The sequence below is a fragment of the Spermophilus citellus genome, assembly GCF_964194105.1.
Source record: "Spermophilus citellus genome assembly, chromosome: 11".
NCBI classification, from domain to species: domain Eukaryota; kingdom Metazoa; phylum Chordata; class Mammalia; order Rodentia; family Sciuridae; genus Spermophilus; species Spermophilus citellus.
The window spans coordinates 65,478,956-65,499,296 of NC_138192.1; the positions used below are offsets into that span (position 1 = coordinate 65,478,956).

The window sequence follows — 20,341 nt, forward strand, 5'->3', positions numbered from 1 at the left end:
CTCAGCAGTAGAGCACTTGCCTAGCATGTATAAGGTCCTAGATTCAATCCTCAGTACCACATAAAAGTAAATAAATAAGGATATTTTTTAAAAACATAACTCAGTAGTAGAGAGTTTGTGTAGTATGCATGAGGCCTTGGATTCGATGCCCAGCACAGCAAAATAATAAGTAAGTAAATCTGGTTTTAGACTAGCAAAATATTAGCTACTCATTTTTCTCCTTTTTAAATATTATTTCATATTAAACAATATATATTTTTATAATACCTAAAGTTGAAGTTTAAATTGATTTACACTAAGTCAAAATTCTCTCAATTCACATAAGAGGAAATTTAAGGAAACATTTCACAACATCCTCCAACTGTTTCAGATGGGTTTATCTTAATGGATTTAGTTGAATGACTTTTCCAGTGCCATACTGGATGTGTATTTGACATGTAAAACTCATTTCAGCATTCATTCTACAAGATTCACATTTCCAAACTGGTAGTTGGAACAGCTTATGATGTTAAGTATTTTAAGTTTTAGTATCTTAAAATAAATTCATTTGTTGAATGATGTAGTGCTTAAAATCTAAAATAATATTCAAAAATTCTCTTGCATTCTTATTTGAAGTTAAAATAACCTCATCTTCCTGAAGTACAGGATCCACTCAGATAATATTTGAGAATAGAAAAAAAATTTAAATATCTTTTTCTATTGTTTACTTACTCTGAGATGCTCACCAAACAGAGGAATCTTCATTAAGTAAGGTAATAGCATCAAAAAGAAAGTCTGAATTTCTAAGAAAAGTATTCAAGTTGCCATTGACTTTTATCAGTCCTAAATCCTTTGAAAAATAATTTTTTGTAGTGATAGATGGACAGCATGCCTTTATTTTATTTGTTTATTTTTATGTGGTGCTGACGATTGAACCCAGTGCCTCATATGTGTAAGACAAGAACTCTGCCACTGAGCTACAGCCCCAGCCCTGAAAAATAAATTATTGTCTTCAGAAAGTTGTGTAAGACTGCTGCAGTGGAAAATAACATCAATATGCTATACCCATGCTAAATAAACCCTACTTCAAAACATCTGTCAGGAAACTGCTCGCCTTTTTTTTTTTTTTTTTTTTTTTTTTTTTTTGGTTTGGTTTTGGTTTTGTTTTTTTCCCAATTAGCATGTTAAGAAGTCCCTTTTTGAAATGTTTTTATTGGATGCCACTCTGATTTTTCATTTGACATACATGAGCAGATTAATTTAGTATGAATGATAGAAGGTGTAGATATTGCTTAGTATAACCAGTAATGCTTTTCTTAAGTAACAGAATAAAAATAATAGTAAGTAGAGCTATGTTCTTTTTTTTATTGATTATTTAAAGCATTACATAGCTCATGATATATCATCTTTCATACATTTGACTCAAATTGTGTTTTGAACTCCCATTTTCACCCCAAATACAGATTGCAGAATCACATCTGTTACATATTCACATTTTTACATAATGCCATATTAGTGACTGTTGTATTCTGCTACCTTTCCTATCCCCTACTATCCCCCCTCCCCTCCCTTCCCCTCCCATCTTCCCTCTCTACCTCCCCTGCTGTTGTTCAAGAGCTATGTTCTTTACCTTCGTGGCTCAGGAGGCCAAGGCAGGAGGATTGAAAGTTCAAAGCCAGACTCAGAGCCTTTCCTTAAGTAACTCAGTGAGACCCTGTCTCTAAATAAAATACAAAAACAGGTTGGAGATGTAACTCAGTGGCTAAGTACCCCAGGATTCACTCCTCAGTACCAAAAAGAAAGAAAGAAAGAAACTAAATTTAGATACTTCATAGAAATCCCTAAGTGAGTCTTCCCTTTACCCTCTGCCTGAACACCCAGGGCATCTTTTTACAACAAATTCACACACACTAGTTATCAAATCCAAACATCACAGAAGTAAATTGGCACCAGTTAATTTACTAAGCCAAACAAAAGTTTATTATTCTTTTCCAGCCTTTTCTTTCATCTATCTTCATCTCCACTAGATTTTAATGATTCTTTAACCATTCAGAAGCAGTCATTCCTAGTTTCTGTCAAAATCAGAATTGGAAACTAAGATATCAACTTTACCAATTTCTGTAATACATCTTCAGTTTTAGGCTAAAATTACAAAGTAATTCTTTTTGGTTCTTTCTAGGTCCTAATAAAATAACATATTAAGAATTTTTAATAGTAATTTTTCAAAGGAAGCCATTTCATTTAATATAAACACTTCATTATTATTTAACATATTAATTGCCAAATAATTTTATTCTCTTTATATCTGCTCTGACTTTTTGATGTGGTTTTAATAATATAATCTATCTAAAAGTTGTTTTGTCGTAGTGTCCTAAGTGATTGGCTAGCTTTAAAATGTTACCTCTCTTCCTGTTCATACTAAAATCTGTTAAGTGTTGTAATTGTACTTAATGCCAAAGAATAACCTTGTCTGCCACTTTTAAAAACAAACTGTGATTGTGAAAATGTCTTCTGACTACTTTTTAAAAAGCTCAGTAAAACAGTTTTAGTTCAGAAGGCGTGGCCTAAATGTTTGCTAGACAGAGTATGCAGCATACTCAGAGTATGATATAATATATAAAATCAAATTGTTTAGATTGCCAACATTTTATTTTACTAATTCTACGCTACTGCAAAATAATACTATGGTGTAGGGTATTCATTTAGGAAAAAGCTAGGAAACGAGAGCAATATATATACTGGAGAACATGTTAATTTTAAGAAAAACAAACTGAAATCAAGTCTTTGTCATCTTAGAGGACAAGTAAGACTCCTAAGATATTCAAAGCAATCTTTTGAAAAGCAAAATTAAAAGGGGAGATACTCAGGTGATAAAACAATTAAGTAAAAATTGTCATTTTACTAATAGTGACAGTGACCTTAATTGAAGAAGATCAAAAGTCACCAAACATATGTCCTCTGGTTTGGATTTGAATTTGAATTATATAGTTTGGGCTGAATTATGATTATATAATAGCCATTCTTCAAATCTCAGAATTTGTTAGTTTGTAGCTTCAGAAAGTACACAAAGATTTCTACATATATTTAAAGACTTTTTAAAAATCGGAACCATAGAATATAAAGTATTACAACATGTTCTTTAGTGTTGACTTTTTCCAAGATCAAAACAATTGTAATACCAGTGTAAGCCACAGGGTGGGAGTGAAAGGCAAGAACTTGTATTGAAGCAGCTTAAATGTATAATTACATGATCTTTATAAACCTTAAAAATGCTTGTTAAATAATAAGTAGCTGTAGCTTGGTTTTATTTTTTCTTCCTCTTATTACAGCTGCATTCCTTAGCAAAGAACCTACAAAAACAAAGACATTAATACATATAGGCCATTATTAGTATTATCAAAAGGAGTTAACACAAAGTTTTCACTCAATTTCTAGTCATATGAGGTGCTTGGTATCACAGTAGCAATTTTATCAATAATTGAATTTGTGAAATTCCTTGAATTGCCAGTACTGAAGATAATAATTGAAGAATTACTATTAAATTACCAAAATGCTTCATGCTTTAAACTTTTTATTTTTATTTTCCTTTCTCCTTTATCTCATTTAAAGAAAAAATTCTGTTGGACATCATAAGCTATTATATATTTTGTGTATATATGTACACTCCCTCAATTTGTTTTTCAATGGAGAAGATAAATAAATGTTCCTTTGTGTTTTCTGTTAACCAAATCTCGTTTGAGTTTGGAAGCAATTTAAAGTATGATCATTTTTTGTATCTTTAAGGTGAGAAGACAAGAGGTTTCTTCTCCTAGAAAAGAAACTTCACCAAGGAGTCTTGGCATTCCTTCATTCCATGAAAGGTAGTTCTTCATCCTTTTTTGCCAGCTCTTAAAAATTACAAATTTTGAAATATGCAGTACTTATATATATATATATATATATATATATATATATATATATATATATATATAATTAATTTTAGCAGTTGTAAGAAAACAACTCTCTTTTAGAACTGGAAGAAACCAACCAAGGCTCCTACACGTTAAAATGACCTAAATAAGTCATACAGTTAATAGCAGAGCTAGAAGTAAAAGTTGAATTTTCTAAAGTTCTACTATATCAATAAACCATGTATTGTGGTCACATTATTTTATATGGATGAATCCTATTGTGAACCTTATCAAAGTGAGGAATATTTCATAATTCTATTTATGATGTTTACAGAGAAAAAAAGTCTGTACATTGAAGTTAATGTGTGAATAAGCCAAACATTTCTTTAATTTAGTGGTACATAAAATAGTGGTATGTAAATTTTATTATGATTAAAAATATTTGGAGTTAGTTTACATTTTAAAATATTGATTTGTTTTTAGGGGTAATATAGAGAAGACTTTCTGGGATCTCAAAGAAGAATTCCATAGAATTTGCATTCTAGCAAAAGCACAAAAAGACCACTTAAGCAAACTTAACATACCAGACATTGCAACTGGTAAGGTTTGATTTAACTTTCAGTCATTTTGATTATGTTGGTTGAATTCATTTGAATGTGAAATATTTGTGAATGGCTTCTTAAGTGCTAGGATCTCCATCTTACCCCACACCCACTTATACTTGAATTTTGTGCTGTATTAAGTTCTGTAATGTATTATGTGCTGTAATTATTGGCTTTTTTTCCTCTCTATCTTCATTATACATGATATATATAGACTGAATTGAATGACCCAATTACTAGTCGGCTTGATTAGAAATCCCATCTTAAAAAAATACAAAATAAGTATAAAATATGCCTCTCAAAGTTTTTGGTTGCTATTTAGAGGTCATATTGCAGTTTAACTCATATGTTAGTAAGCAGCCTTGAAGAAACACTACCACATATGAGCTAAGTAAAATGATAGCATCAGGTTTGTTTTTAACTTCTACCTAAAATTACATTGAACTCTATGGATAGTTTCTGATAATTTGGTTCAAGAATGAAAATGTAGTATGCACATTTCCTAAGGGCCATTTCTATTGGAGGCACAAAAAATAAACTTAGTATTAAATACAACTTAAAAGGAATATCTATTTTACATATGTGTTGCTGTGTGTTATTTAAAAGTTCTGCCCTTCCCTAAAGTCCCAGACTGGTTTAGTTAAGTATTAACAGCAAAATACCAGAGATTGAGTCTGATAACAAGCACTTCTGTAAACAAAAGGAAAGTAAACTGATCATTTGTAATGATAAATTCTCTTTTACCCTTGTGAGTTATTCTGCAGATAATTCCCAAGTGATGTGATTTACAGTTTTCACTCTGAATGATACTGCAGCAATACTGACTAGCACCCCTTTAATTAAAGATCACATTTATAGCTCTAACATCTAAGCTGTTTAAAAATCATATTACAGTCAAATTTTGCTTTCTGCAACTACTACATTTTGTTTTCAGAAAAGCTATACAGCGTAGTGAGGAAGAAACAAAACAGTCTCTATAAATAGGCATAATTTGTTTCTTCCCCTTTCTTACCCCTACATCCCCCAAAAGAGCTCAATTTCTTCATCTTAATTTTTGACATTTTCATGAGAAATTGATCTTTGGACAGACTAAAGATATTGTGTCTGAAGTAAATATTTTTATTTAAAATATGCTAGCTACATGGAGATGTAGTACCTAGAATTCATAAATATGCTTTGTGAACATCAACATCTTATCAAAACATTGCAATGGTGATATATTCTTTGCTACACAGAGAACATACCCCATTATCAATGGCTTAATACTTTGACCATTTTTAAATTGCACAGGTCTAAATCTGAGTATGTATCTGTCAACTAGAACACTGGGTGTTTAACTTCAATTTCTTTCCTACTAAAACTGCTTCCTAGCATTATTCTTATGCTTTATATAACTGTGTCACAAATAATAAATACAACATTATTCTTGAAATATTTTAGATATTTTATGCTAGAAAATTCACTGACATTTTGTTTGGTCCAAATAGAAACCAAAACATCAAATATTTTGCCCTAACAGTAGTAGATCAAATGGGAAGAAAGAAATAGGAATTAAAGATACCTATTTAGAGTTTTCAAATATGTATTCTACTTTGAATGAAAATATAGAGGAAGTATTTCAAAAATGATTTGTATAATAAATCTGGAAAACAGTATATTTAACAATATTGTCCCTATGTTATTTTTTGTTAAAATTTGATTTTTACTTTAAAAGAACTGAATATTTATTTGTTTTAAAATGATGAGTTAATAGAATTGTACATCTCCTGTTTATTACTTTATTTTTTTCTATTCACCCACATATGGCAATAGTCTTGAGAAAGGATAAAGATAGAAATGTATGTTTAGCAAATATGTCTTAAGGAAAAATTGTGTTTGATCCAAAGGGAGGATCCTATTTCATTGGCAATTAGGAAAGAAGAATATATAGGATTAGGGATTACAATCGGGTAAATTTTTTTTGTCAGTATTAATGGTAATTAGACTGAGAAGTAATCTAATGAGTAGCTGTACTCAGAATTTGGAAATTTTTTGCATCTTGCTTGCTTTTCCTTCCCTGAAACAGACAAAATAGAAAAACTATTTGCTCACCTCAACATGGTTCTCTGTATGGTGTCAGGATGACAAGTATTTTCATGCAGCTTATTTGACTTTTAAGTTTTCTAAGCTCAGATTTCTAGTAGCCTTAGGAATCCTGGGTTTAAATCTCCTTTCAATAGATATTTACTCTCATCACATGAGCAGATTAACTCAAATTATTTTAATGTGGCTGAAGTTGTATAGCAGCTAGCTGTGCTAAAAGAAAATATCAGCTTTATTACAGCTGTTTGATTTCTCCATGTTTTCTTTGCAAGGGGGATAGGTCAACTGCAAGGAAAGTAATTCCAAGCACTTTTCTGTCAATTTGAGGACTCCTCTCTATATATAGAAACCAACATGTTCAATTTAGCATAATGGTTCCGAGTGAGTACAGACTCGAGTTTAAGACTGCTTGGGTTCCAGTGCCAGATATACCACTCACTAGCTGTGTAGCCTTGGAATTAACCTTTCCATCTCCCAGTTTGTTCACACATGAATTGGGGATAATAATAGTGCCTACCTTGAGATTATTCTGAGTACTAAATGAATTAAGACACATATAACAATTACAACAGTGCACGGCACATGAAAGGGCGATTAACGTTAATAGTTGTTGCCATTAGCAGCAACAGCAGATTCTAAAGCATTCACCCTGATCTTGTGAAGATCATTTAATAAGTCTTTCCTCCTTCTCAGGTGTTACAGAATTTGATTATTGTTTCCTAGAATTTCTTGCCACCCTCAAGTCTACTGTCAGGAAAAATGACTACTTGAGAGTTAATGGACTGTTCAAGAACCTTGGAGTCAGAGAAATCCAACTAAGCAATTGAGCTTGTTTTCAATTATAGTACTCTTAGTCACAGAGTATGTAGTAAAGTAGGTTATTATTCTAGACTCTGTGAAGAAAAGAATACAGATTCATTCAGAATTCATTTATTGAGGGCATACTGTGTGCCAGGCACAGGGCAGGATACTGGACAGGAAAGTGAGAAACAGAACATAATTTAGGACCTCAGAAAATCTACTGTAATGGGAGAAAGAGAGGCATCCATAGAAATATAACACACAGTGTTCAGTCCTCAGGGCACCTAAGAGTCATGGGAGAACCATCCAGAGAAACTAATGTCTAGGCTAAGATATGAAGAGCAAATTAAGAGTTGGGAAAAGAGAATGGGAAAAGACAGGACAAATCAGGCAATTTGCACAGCATGTGAGGTCCAGAGACAAGAGTATGATTATTTTGGAAAACTGCACAAAGTTCATTACATGTGGAGTATGAAGTAAAATGTGTATGGTGAAAAGTAAGGATGGAAAAGGTGACCAAGGGGCCAGTTTTGAACAATTATAAATGCTTTTCTAAGGACTAAGGGTTTGGGGAGTTTTATTAGAAAGATAAAATGACCAGATTTGAACTTTAGAAAAATTATTTTTAGAAAGAGGATAGAAGGGAAAGTTGCAATATAGAGAAAAAATTGAATATGAGACGACTTTAGAAGCATGGAAGCATCTCAAAGGTTGTAATAATCTAGTAAGAGGCGATGGTGTGGACGAAAGAGAAGTAGTAGGTATATGACTGGATGACTAAAGAAGTTGGTTGCATATCATATCCAAAGACAAGATATCCTGTGTCAGAATGTGCTTTAGCAAAGGATAGAGAGGTGTCATGAAACTACAAAAGTCAGAGGAATACAAAGGAACTGACATTTGTTAGATGGCTACAAACATGGATAGAAACCATGCAAGGTGCTCAGTGCACCCTATTCACTTAAACCCACATCACTGTGACTGTACTCAGTGATGTACAACTTCACTGGTAACAATCTTTTTATGATGCTAATTTTTTTTAATTTTTACTATTTATCCACTGAATAAGAATACTTACATTACCAAACTCACTGCCCTCTTAAAATGATATTGTGGAGCATAAGTTAACTTTTTCTAGTATCTGAGTATCATTAACATGGGAAATGCTTTGATCTTTTTTTTCTTTTTGTATTGCAAAATATAACTCTTTTTGATCTTATGTTATTAGTAGTGGTTTCTGAGATCTTACATCTGCATTTTTGTTTTTCTTGCCTCCCATGCTTCCAGCTCTTATTGATTTCTTCCCTGCTTTAACAACTCATACCCCCTTTTAATTTGCTGTTTCAAACCAGCTATGAGCTAAAGAAACATCAAGCTCATTTGAATAAATCTAAAGTGAGAATAGAACTTAATTCATTTATCTATGGACTTGAAGCTCTGACTCCTCAGAAGTTCTTTCTTTCTAGTTTTTGACTATGTCCTATATAGCTGAATTTGTTGAATAACTAGGGTTTTATTTAGAACTACGTCAGCCCTGGTGCCTACGTGATATCCACAACCCCTTTCCCCTTTTTTGTATGAGAAAGTCATACATTCACATGCGGTTTTCTTTACATGCATCCCCAAATTGCATCTTTTGCCTCCATCCTCTTCCTTCTTCCCAGCCTCCATCACTGCTCCCTCATATTATTGAGAGCAGGATTATTCAGAGTAGACAAAGGCTAAACTGATTAATGAGATACTTAGTTACACAGTGATATTGGGGGGAATAAATCATCTAATTCATGTAGTAAATAATAAATGACTTAATTTACATATATATACCTAGTAAGTATTTTCCCTTTTAACAACTTAGTTGTCTAAGCAAGCTCACAGTTGCGGTTTCCGATATTGACAAAATGTTTAAATGTATGCGCTATAAGCAAATGTTTTTTTAAGTGTGGAGCAGTGCAACTGTGAACAAAAATGCAAAGCTCACAGCAAAAGACCTAGGAAAAGACAAAGTAGTTAAACTGTTACTAATAAGCTTGTTCTACTTCACCTGCTGCAGGCCAATAATATTCCTATGCAAGATGGTAGCAATGTAAAAACCCCAGTTGTTTTCAGTTGCCATAATAACCAAAAGAAAAAATAATACTTATAAGTTCAAAGCTGATTGAACAAATTTTTAAGAATGATTTGAATGTAAATGTTTCCTTTTTGTGTTCTCCCCCCCCCCCCCAGAAACACAGTGCTCTGTGCCTATACAGTGTACGGATAAAACAGATAAACAAGAAGCGCTGTTTAAGCCTCAGGCTAAAGATGATATAAATAGAGGTGCACCATGCATCACATCTGTCACACCAAGAGGACTGGGCCAGGATGAGGAAGACACCTCTTTTGAATCACTTTCTAAATTCAATGTCAAGTTTCCACCTACGGACAGTGACTCTACTTTTTTGCATAGCACTCCAGAGAGACCCAACATCTTTGGTCCTAGCACATCCGAGGCAGTGTGCCAGGACAAATTTAATATGGAGCTCAGAAACAACACAGGAAACTTTCTTAAGACAGAAGAAACTCTGTTTGAAATTCAGGGAATTGACCCCATAGCTTCAGCTATACAAAACCTTAAAACAACTGACATAACAAAACCCTCAAATCTTGTGAACACTTGTATCAGGACAACTCTGGATAGAGCTCCATGCTTTCCTCCTGGAGACCAAAATGCGTTATATGTAAAAACATTCCCACTTCAGGACCCAACAGATGCACCTTTTTCCTCACTGGATTCCCCAGGAAAAGCTATCCGAGGACCACAGCAGGTAACTGTTTTGCATTAACATATTTTATTATGTGTGAACACACATTTTGCCACACGTGCACAGATATGCCTCTCTTTTAGATTATCGGACATCCTTTTGAAATTAATAATTAGCCAAAGTTAAAAAGCTTTCAGTAAAACATGCAAGTCCTGTGGTAAAGGACACGAAATTTTAAAAGATGAATATGCTAAAGCTCTATCATAAAATTTATGACAGATTTTAAAATGCATGTAAGCCTTATCCATATCTAGTATGGTACCAGTTTCTTAGTCTCTTATTCAAAGCTTGTTTACTTGTACTAACAGAATTCATCATTAAATTTCATAATGTGAAATAAATGGTGTTTATCTATTAAAAAGTTTGTATATATCATACTGAATCTTCATAGGAATACAGTTATCTATAAGTAAATTATTGCATAATATATTCCTATTTATCAAAATAAATTGTCATTTAATACTTCCTATTCTCAGTTTTACAGTACATAGATCTGTAAGGTTTAATGCTTGTTTTGGTTGCTAATCTGACACTAATATCGCCACCTAATACATTTTTTAAATAGTGTCTGCATATGTTTTAGTCAAATATTTAATGTTTCCAACAAGCTTGAAGACTACTTATAGCCTACCAGTCCACTTTTACTCTCCCTTGTAGGTTCAGATTCTACCACAGAATGATTCTATTTGTTTAAAAAAAAAAAGTTATAATGCCTGAGGGCAAATTAAAAATACATAATTGTTACAGTAAACAGAAGCTTATAAAAATACAGATTGACATAAATATCTATATAACTTGCAAACATTTGTTTGATGGTCTCTGCTTTGAGATATTTAATTCTTTTAAACACTTGATTAAATATCCTTTGGCTTTAAGTACTCCTATAGGTTATAGACTTTTTCATCAACATGCAAAGAAGGCAGTAGTTAAGCAGTAGTGTATTTTAGTAACGGAAAAACTAGGCATTGCTGACAAGCCTTAATTTTAAACTCACCTATGTTCTACATTGTACCTTATTTCACATCAGTCTCAGTTATAGTTGTTACTAAATGAAACAAATTAAACAATTTCATTTATTGCAAGTAGAATTCCTGCAGAGCTGTGAACTATATCAGTTCTAATGCTTGTTACTTTTTTCTCCTTTATCTCTCTTGCCTGTTCTTTGACTAGTTAGTCTGTGCATGCATGTTTCAGTAGATGGCACCCTGTATTGTACATTTGCTGTCTATACTGCAGCAAGGGAAACAGCTGGTATGTGATTACAACTTGATGGAAAAGTATTCAACTTAAAAAATGCAGGAGAATTGGTGTTGAGCTATCACAAGACATGGGGCATAAGGTTAGACAATTGATATTTTAGCAGAAAAAGCAAAAAAAAATAGTATGATTTGAAGGCCATGTTACAGTTTCAGATTGAAAGAATAGTTCTTAAAATGGGTTTTAAAAACATTTTAGTATTTTATTAGTATTAATAAAGTTCAGGGCTGGAGTTGTAGCTCAGTGGTAGAGCACTTGCCTCGTGTGTGTGTGTGTGTGTGAGAGGCACTAGGTTTGATTCTCAGCACCGCATATAAATAAATAAAAATAAAGGTCCATCAAAATTTTTTTAAAAATAAAGTTCATATGATGAATACAAAATTCTTGGGTTGTGGGGCTGGAATTGTGGCTCAGTGGTAGAGCACTTGCTTAGCATGTGTTAGGCACTGTGTTCAATTCTCAGCACCACATACAAATAAATAATTTAAAAATTTCATCAACAACTAATAAAAATATTTTTTAAAAATTCTTGAGTTGTTCATAGTAATAGAAGTGATTTTGGTTACATATTACAAGTTTTTACTTTATATCAATCAGTACTACTAAACACCTATTTTATACATGCAGTTATCATAGCAAAGATTTAAAAACAATCAGCTTATTTTTGTTCCATGTGATATTTCTAACTTTTGTTGAGTCAGTGATTGGGCTCCTAACTAAACTCTATGAAGAGACTAAATCTGAACTATTAGATAGTTCCTACTATAGATCCTACTGGAGAAGGATTTTTGAAGATAAATTGGCAGTGGAAGATTGGCTTATCAAATTTGGAAACTAAATTACTTCTAGGTTAAATTTTTTAAATCTTCTATCTGTAGCCATATCAATTTTTCATTAAACCTTTTTTGTTTAAAATGCAGATAGGAAAATTTGTTTCGTAATTAGCTCAACTAAATTTTTGTTTATATACTCATGACAATTTTTTTCATAGAAAATATTTTTCTAAAAAAAATTATTTTGCCCCAAATTTTACATAATCTCCATTTTAAATATTACTATATTTCTTATGAAAAGAATTAAGTCCATGTTATTATAAGCCGTTTATACTGAATCTTGCTGCATAGACATATTTTATGTATTTACACAGAGTGTATACCTGTCCAGTAAGATGTTTATAAGAAAACAGGCCATGCTTTTTTTCAATTAGTAATATACTATTTATGTAATAAATGATTGTTTAACTGAAATGAAGGAAGTTAAGGGAATGAAAACTGTCAGATGCTAGACTATGCTGTGTTCCTTTACAAACATATTAGTAATAGGAGCATAAAGGATTCTTTTTAAATTGGCTTCATGGGATGATTCTCCTCAAAATACCAGAATTTAGCTATGTCCAGGTAATTTATGTATGTCAAGGTAAGAAAGATTTTTTTAAAATAATCTATACAGTTAAGGATAGTAAGAAATTTTTCCGTCAACACCTGAAGGCACCTACTATTAAGCTAAATGCTATATCTCCTCTTTCTAGAATTTTTTTTTTAAGATAAATGTAGTTTTTGAAAGGCATTTATTTGCTGGTAGTTGTAATAGAGGTTGTTCTATTAAATTATATTTTTTCCATAATTCTTTAACTGGACAAATGTTGACAAGTTTCACTTTATTCAGAAAGAATAAAACCAAACTATTAACTAACAGAAGCAAAATAAGAAGAAAGAATGTATCTGATGGTAGATTTTGTTGAATATTAATTCAAATATTTAAGTTTTTCCCAAAATACTGAACCCATAGAATCTGCTTAGTAGTTAAAAAGAAAAATTTTCTTTTTAAAAATCAAAATGCTGTTTCTCATATATATATGTATGTATATATATGTATGTATGTATATATTAAGTATTTGCTTATCAAAGTAGGGAAATTTACATTGCTTTGGATTAAGCAGTGTAATCACATGTGCAGTGTGCCATGTGTTAATAAAAGCCCTATTACTCAAGATTTCTGTTATAAAATACAATAGAATTTAATTAAAATGTCCTATTAAATATTGACTTATTCCTAAACTACTGCTGTTGACGTAATTGAGTATTAAAAATTGCTCGTGCTACAGTTGCAGTGTTTTTAAATAAGATAAAATTTGGAAGTGTGTTCCCAGTTCTTTTTGTTTGTTTGTTTGTTTGTTTGTTTTGTTTTTCGTGGTACTGGGGATGGAGCCCACTCTATCATAGAGCTACACCCCCAGCCCAAGTGATTTTTAATCAGAGTTTGGTTATGTCCTTTATGAAAAAGAATTGAGTCATGTCCTCGTGCTAACTCCATGGAAAGGTAATATGCTTTCATATTAGGGAATTTTGTTTATAATCTCATACATAATCATTCAAATACTTAAATTTGAAATTCAATGTAAGTTGATTTTGAGTACAAGTAACAGAAGATGTTTTTGTTTGTTTCCTGCAGCCCCTTTGGAAGCCCTTTCCTAATCAAGACATTGACTTAGTGGTACTAAGTGGCTCAGACTCAGAACTGCATATACCCCGAGTATGTGAATTCTGTCAAGCAGTTTTCCCACCATCCATTACATCCAGGGGGGATTTCCTCCGGCATCTTAATTCACACTTTAATGGGGAGACTTAAGGCACACTTAAAAACAGATATGTCAAGTTGTGTGATGATTTGGGGTTATTAATACTACAAATACTTGATTGTAAATTAAATTCAGAATCATTTATAGAAAAATCTAATATCACAGGTATTTGAATTTTTTTCTAAACTTATTTTGTAACTTTTATTATCTTTTAAAAGATCATCTTGTAAAAAAACCAATTCATTGTATTCATGTTTACAGTATTATTACCACAGTTCAAAGTGATGTGGCTAACAGAGTTGTAAAATCATAATTTATGTTGTATCAAATATCTAAGCTTATTGCTTGGATTTCTAGTGAGAGCTATTGAGTTTGAAAATGTTGTAAATCTTAGGGGATTTTGTTTTGTTTTCATTTAAAATATTACATTATTTATACTACAAGTAATTTCTTTTAAGTAAATCTGTAAGAGGATAGCAGACAAAATAAAAATCTAATACTAAATCCAAGAAATTCGATGCCCAGTGATAATTATTTAAACACTTTAGATTATTTCTAATAACATATGTGGTTTTTAATTTTTGCTGTGTATGATGTGTATGATAAAATGAATTAAATATTAAAAGAGTTACTTATGTTATGATCATTAAAGTGTTCTTTGTTCCTGAGGTAAATAAATAAATAAGTCATATTTGTGGGAAGTTTATAAAAATCCTGTTTTCTCTTTATTAGCCTGATAGAAGGGCGATGGCCGGATACAATGGCATGTATTACAATGGTACATCACTTTGAATTTTAAAATCATTTTTCAAACTGAACTTTCTAAAGTAACATTTGCTTTTAATAGGAGCAAATATAAAAGCCTGTGAGGACTATCCATATTTATTAACTTAGATTAATTTAGATTAGAAACGTTAACATTCTTGTTGAGAAAATTGTTATTCATTGTTAGCAGCCTGATTGATGGCCACTGGAAGACATTTGAAAGAACGGATACCAAATTCAGAATTCTGCAAAATTGTTTAAAATAAGGCTTCCTTTCCTTTTTCTTCCCTATGATTCTTGCATTGGGGATTTATCTTTTCCCCTGGTTTTTAAAAATATATGAGGCATAGCTTCCATTTTATGAAGCAAACATTGATTTGCAGCTCTCAAATAGAAATTTAAGCCTTCCTGAAGCAAATGTTTTAAACTGGAGGGTTTGGAATGGGGGGATTTGAGCAGGCCCCTGTGCTACTGTGAAGAGCCTTAACTTGTGGAAGAATGAGAGTGGTGCCTCGACTTCTCGGGGTGTCAAGCACATCACATTGACATCTTCCTCACCAAGGTGACATGGCGATTATTAGGTATTCACTGTGAAGGGTTCTGAGGCATGTACATCTCTTTCCTTGCCACTGGGACTGAATGGAAATGCCTAGACAATTATCCAAGCCTCTTCCCTTCCCCCTTCCTCCCGCCCACCCAGCCTCCCCTCTCACTCCTCCCACACACAAAAAAAAATTAAAACTAAAAACTTCCCAGTGTGTACCAGCCAGAATATACCACTGAACCTATCTCAGGAAAAGGGGATCCTTTTTACCTCCTTTCTAGAAAGGATGATTTCCCCTCACATAGTTGAAATCTACTAGCTTACCGATAACCAAAAATTAAAATAAAATAAAAACTGGCCCAGAACTGAGACTCAAAGTCACTGACCCCTCTTCTCCTGTCCATCCTTTCCCCCACATCCACTACTTTTAGTAAGAGCCGGGGACTGTGTTTTCTTTGGGGTTCCAGCAGTACCCTAAGCTCCAACTTATGAGGCAGAGGCCCTTTTGGGCCAAAGAAGAGGAGTCTCCTGTCCAGCTCTGCAGAGGTGGTACTGGTCTCAGCTCAAGAGGTGGAGTGGGTACCGACCAGGTTTCTCCCTCTGTCTCTTATTACTGAGTCGTGCAGGGGCTGCCTCTTGGCATCTGCTAAGCGTGGCCGGGTAAGAACAGCTCCCAGGTAAAAAAGCTGCACACGCAAAACGCTGAGTCTGAAAAAACCACCCCCGCCGAGGCGAGGCAGTTGTGAGCGGGATGCCTGAGAAGTGGGAGGTGAATGTCCTCGGGAGGGCCCCCCTGGTGCAGCTTTCCCCGGAGGCTGAGGCTTCTGCCAGCGGGGACATCTGCTTTCTTACACTCCAGCCTGGCTCACCCCGCCCCCTCAGCCCCGGGTTGCGTGGTTATTTTACCAACACGGGAGGTGGGGGGAACTCAAGGAGGTAGAAAAGGGGTGGCTGGAAGCTTAGAAGATTTTCTTCCCACTCCCCCCAAGTCCCCTCCTTTCTTCTTCACATCTTTTAACCTTCAAGGTAAAGACTTCATAAATATGAAACAATAAGCGAGTCCGCTGGCTCTCAGGCCCGCCTTGGGCTCTCCGGGGCTGTCGGGTGCCAGGCCTTGCCCTTTTCTCCACCCTCTCGGAGTCGGGCCGGGTTCGGCTGGTTCGGCTGGGTTCGGGGCCGGTCGGGTGCGCTCAGCCTGTGGCGCCTTCTCTCCCGGGCTGCTGCCTCGACAGCTGCTTGTAGCTACAGTAATTAGACTGTCAGTGCTTGTTAGAGGAGAGAGGGGGAAACACGCTTCTGACAGCAGATTCCGAGACTCCCCAGTTTGTTAATTTCTAAGAGATCTTTAAAGCATTAATTGAGGTCTCCCCAACTCTTCCCTCCCGTCCCTCTCCCCAGCTCCTCCCTTCCCAAAAATATCTTTAGGACAAAATTCTCTCCGCGTGGAAGCAGTATTTCCCGCAAAACTGCCAGCCCGCGTCCGACTCACGCACGTACACCCTAGTTTACATATACATATATAGGCACACGCGTACACGCGGAAGGTTAAGTCCGCAGAGGACTCGTCCAAATAGGCACCGGGATTGCATTTAAAATAATAGTAATAAATAAATAAATCAACTACGAAGGAAAGGGGGGTAGGGAAGCAGAAGTCGGGAAGAAAAGAGAAAAGCAGCAGGCTGATTACGAGGTGTCAAAACTGCCAGGAGCAAGAAGGTGATAGCAATCAGGGGTGAGAAGAGTGCGGCATTCGTGCGGGGCAACTAATTATCCGTCTCATTTGAGAAGAGCAGCATTTGAGGCAGCAGCGTTCGCCTGCTGAACGGTGACAGATTGGCGCGGAGGAGAGGGGAGGTGTTAAAACAATGGAGCCGGGCGCGCGAGCGCTGCTGCATGCTAATCAGCCCTCCCTCCGCCTGCCTGCCGCACTCCCTCCTTCCTCCCGGCCTCCCTCCTCCGCGCCCCCTCCTCCCGCCTGCGGCGCTCCCTCCTTTCCAGCGGGCCCGCCGCCGCCGCCACCCGCTTCCTGCTCCCTCGCTTTCCCGCGCGTCCTTCCCGCCGCTGGCGAGTGGAACTTGGCCATCACCACCGCGTGCCTCGCGGGCCGGGAGCCCCGGAACGGCCCCCTGCGGCACTCTGCTGGCCCTGCTGAGTGCAGCCAGGCAGTGCACCCTAGGGCCCGGACTGCGCCTAGCGCCCACTCCCCGAGAGCTTCTCGGGCCTGTTGACCGGGGCTCGCGTCCTGGGTTCCACGCCTTAGAGAAATGGCCAAGGATCCTGCGTTCTTGCGCCTACTCATTTTCTGCTCAGGGGATCGAACGCATTGGGCAGTGAGTGGGCACCCAAGCAAATTCAGGAAGGCCGCAGGACAGCCAGTGGTGAGAAGAAGTCGGAGCCAGAAAGACCCCTGGACCGACTACACAACCTGGCCCTGCCCTAATGGGGCCGCCACCCAAAAGGCTTCTTGCAGCTCCTTGCCCGCCTGGAGTTGCCAGGCCCCTCTGGCCTCCTGCGAGTCTGCGTGATCATCCACCAGCAAAATCTCCCTGTTGCTACCCTGTCTTCCCCACCAGAACCAGAAGCATCCCGTTCAATAAGCACAGAAAGGGTCTTAGCATTTGTTGTGCTTCCAAAGGCCTGACCTCTTGACCCCAAGACTAGATTAAGGGGCCCTCTGAACCTTCAGAGATACATCTATGATTGTCGCTGTTGAGAGAAAAGCCTTTAGAGAAGCGGGCCAACCTACCCCTTGCCGCATACACCGTGGGGCGATTGGGACGAGACATTTCAGACAGCACCATTCCCTGTCCGGCAGAAAAATGGTCACAACGGAAGCACCATGGCTGTCCCTTGACAAAGAATCCTCCAAAATCTGAGTCCACGCTGAAAAAGATTTTACAAACCTGTTGAGGCAGGCCAGCCCAGGACCTCGGTTTTCATACAACTTCCTCTACATTTTTTAGCGTAAAGGCTGATAGTTGAATTTAAAATACATTTTTATTTCTACCATTACAATATTTTTACTATTACAAATTTAGATATTTAAAAACATTGATGTTCTTAGGACTTGAGTGGATTACAGAAGGGTTTCGATTTGGACCAAATGAGAGTATAGTTTCTTCTAATGTGCTCAGTGCTATTTAGCAAACCAGGTGCAGAAATTTACATCATAAAACCTCCTTCCCTCTAACCATAGATGGAAATTGAAAGTGGCTGAAAGATAATCTATGTAGTATAATTTTATTTTCTGCTGACTTTTACCTTTGCATAATTTTACACACATAATTGCTCATTTTTTTAAAATCAAATGTGAAGGTTTGATAAAGCTCAGTCATACATACACAAAGGTTTCATTTATAGTATTCTCTCTGCCCCTCTACTGGTAATATTTCAAAATAAAAGTATACAAATATAAAATAAAAATGATGAGTGCATTTTGGCATTTTTATATTGACATCACTGGTCCTATTCATATGAAAAACTACACAAGTGCACAGAGGGAATCCTGTGCTTGAGTATTAGCTGGCACTTGGAAAATTCCCTAGTGTCTGAATCTGTTAAAATAGCAACCTAACAGCAGGAAAAATTAACTTTATGTGTATTAATATAAATTTGAGATTCAGGTGCCCCATGAACATCAAAATTAAGCAATTTATTAACTATTCATCAATCTTTTCTTCATCAACCAGTTCTACTGAAGCAATGTATCTGAAACTGTGAACCTAAGGAGCTCAAATAAATTTACTTCAACTCAATCTTGTGTTGTATATTTATAATACCTAATAAAATACTTCAGCTTCCCACAACTTGGTTTTTATGGGCTCAATGTAATTTCTTCTCTGTCTGTAGACCTCGCAAATTTGCCTGGCTGTTTTAATGGTATATTTACAGATAAGTTTTTATTTGCACATAAGGACAAAAAGGTGAAGTGAAATTTGGTCCCAATGGAAACCTGTTAGGTTCCCTGAACATATGGCTCATTGGGCTGTTACTTCCTTTTTGAGATCATTTTCCAAGATTTTTTAATATATACATCAATTTGACACCAGTTATAAAGAAAATATATTGGCTTGGAAGATGCCTCCACCTGGGGCATATCTCTTAATAACAAACCATGTAAGTCAGGTGTACCTCTGAATTTACAGGTTTCTAATCTCAGAGAATAGAGCTTAATTTGAAACCACTCAGAACTGACAGTTGATATACAATCATTGAAATTAGGTAGTTCTTTGGATTCTTAGTACACCACAATGATTTGATTAATGCACTTTAGGGGTGACTGCCTAAAACTCTTTCAGAAGGCTGTGCATTTGGAATCCACAGAATTACAATGATTTCTCTCAGTAGATACAAATGATGTAAGTCTTATTTGTTGAAAGTGTGTGGTGCCAGCTTAAGACTTAAGGGGAAAATCACAGTACTGAAAAAGATGTAAATGTTCAATTGGTAAAAAAGAAAGGGGAGGGGGCTACTGTGCTAAAACATGTTCCTATTCCATTATGCTTAATTTGCTATTCAAAACAAGTTTTTCCTAATAAGCTCTATTGTTTCTTTCTGTTTTGTAAAATTTAATATGTGTGAGACAAAAACCAGATTCAGAATGTGAATGAAGTCTGTTTAGCGAAAGATTGTTGGAGCTTACAGTTCAAGAAGAGCCTCAAATCAAAAGGAACATCACCTCATATCGCTGATCAAGTATAAAGAAGCAAGTTTCTGAGATCATTTCTAGAATCAGCTACAACTGTATTGCCAACTTCCTCCAGCATCAGAGCTCCTCATGGATGAATTACTACACTTAGTGTGCAAGTGCTAGAATATTTTAAATAATGATGCTTTGTACTTTAGCTTTCATTTTATTGCAATCTTCTCTCTGAGGCCAAAAATCCTCAAATAGGACTGAAGTAAATTCTTAAACATGTTACCACCTGTCCTTTGTACAGGGCTATTCATCACATCTCTCCAGAGAATCTGCATCTGATCAAAAAATCCCTCCATTTTTAACCAAGGTTTGAAGGTTCCCTTGAATTATAGGATGCCTGGAT

The 20,341-nt window shown here is 35.6% G+C and overlaps 1 protein-coding gene across 7 annotated transcripts in view; it reads left to right on the forward strand.

The window, feature by feature from the left end:
* Window positions 1-14,690, forward strand: part of TANK (TRAF family member associated NFKB activator) — an 83,221-nt gene extending 68,531 nt beyond the window's left edge. For all 7 annotated transcript variants that reach the window (XM_081261720.1, XM_081261719.1, XM_081261722.1 and 4 more), the window contains 4 exons: window positions 3,763-3,839; window positions 4,353-4,468; window positions 9,578-10,158; window positions 13,864-14,690. In XM_081261720.1, coding sequence (XP_081117846.1) covers window positions 3,763-3,839; window positions 4,353-4,468; window positions 9,578-10,158; window positions 13,864-14,040 — 951 coding nt within the window. In that variant the 3' untranslated portion in view covers window positions 14,041-14,690. The remainder of the gene's footprint in view (window positions 1-3,762; window positions 3,840-4,352; window positions 4,469-9,577; window positions 10,159-13,863) is intronic.
* The last annotated feature ends 5,651 nt before the right edge of the window (window positions 14,691-20,341 follow it).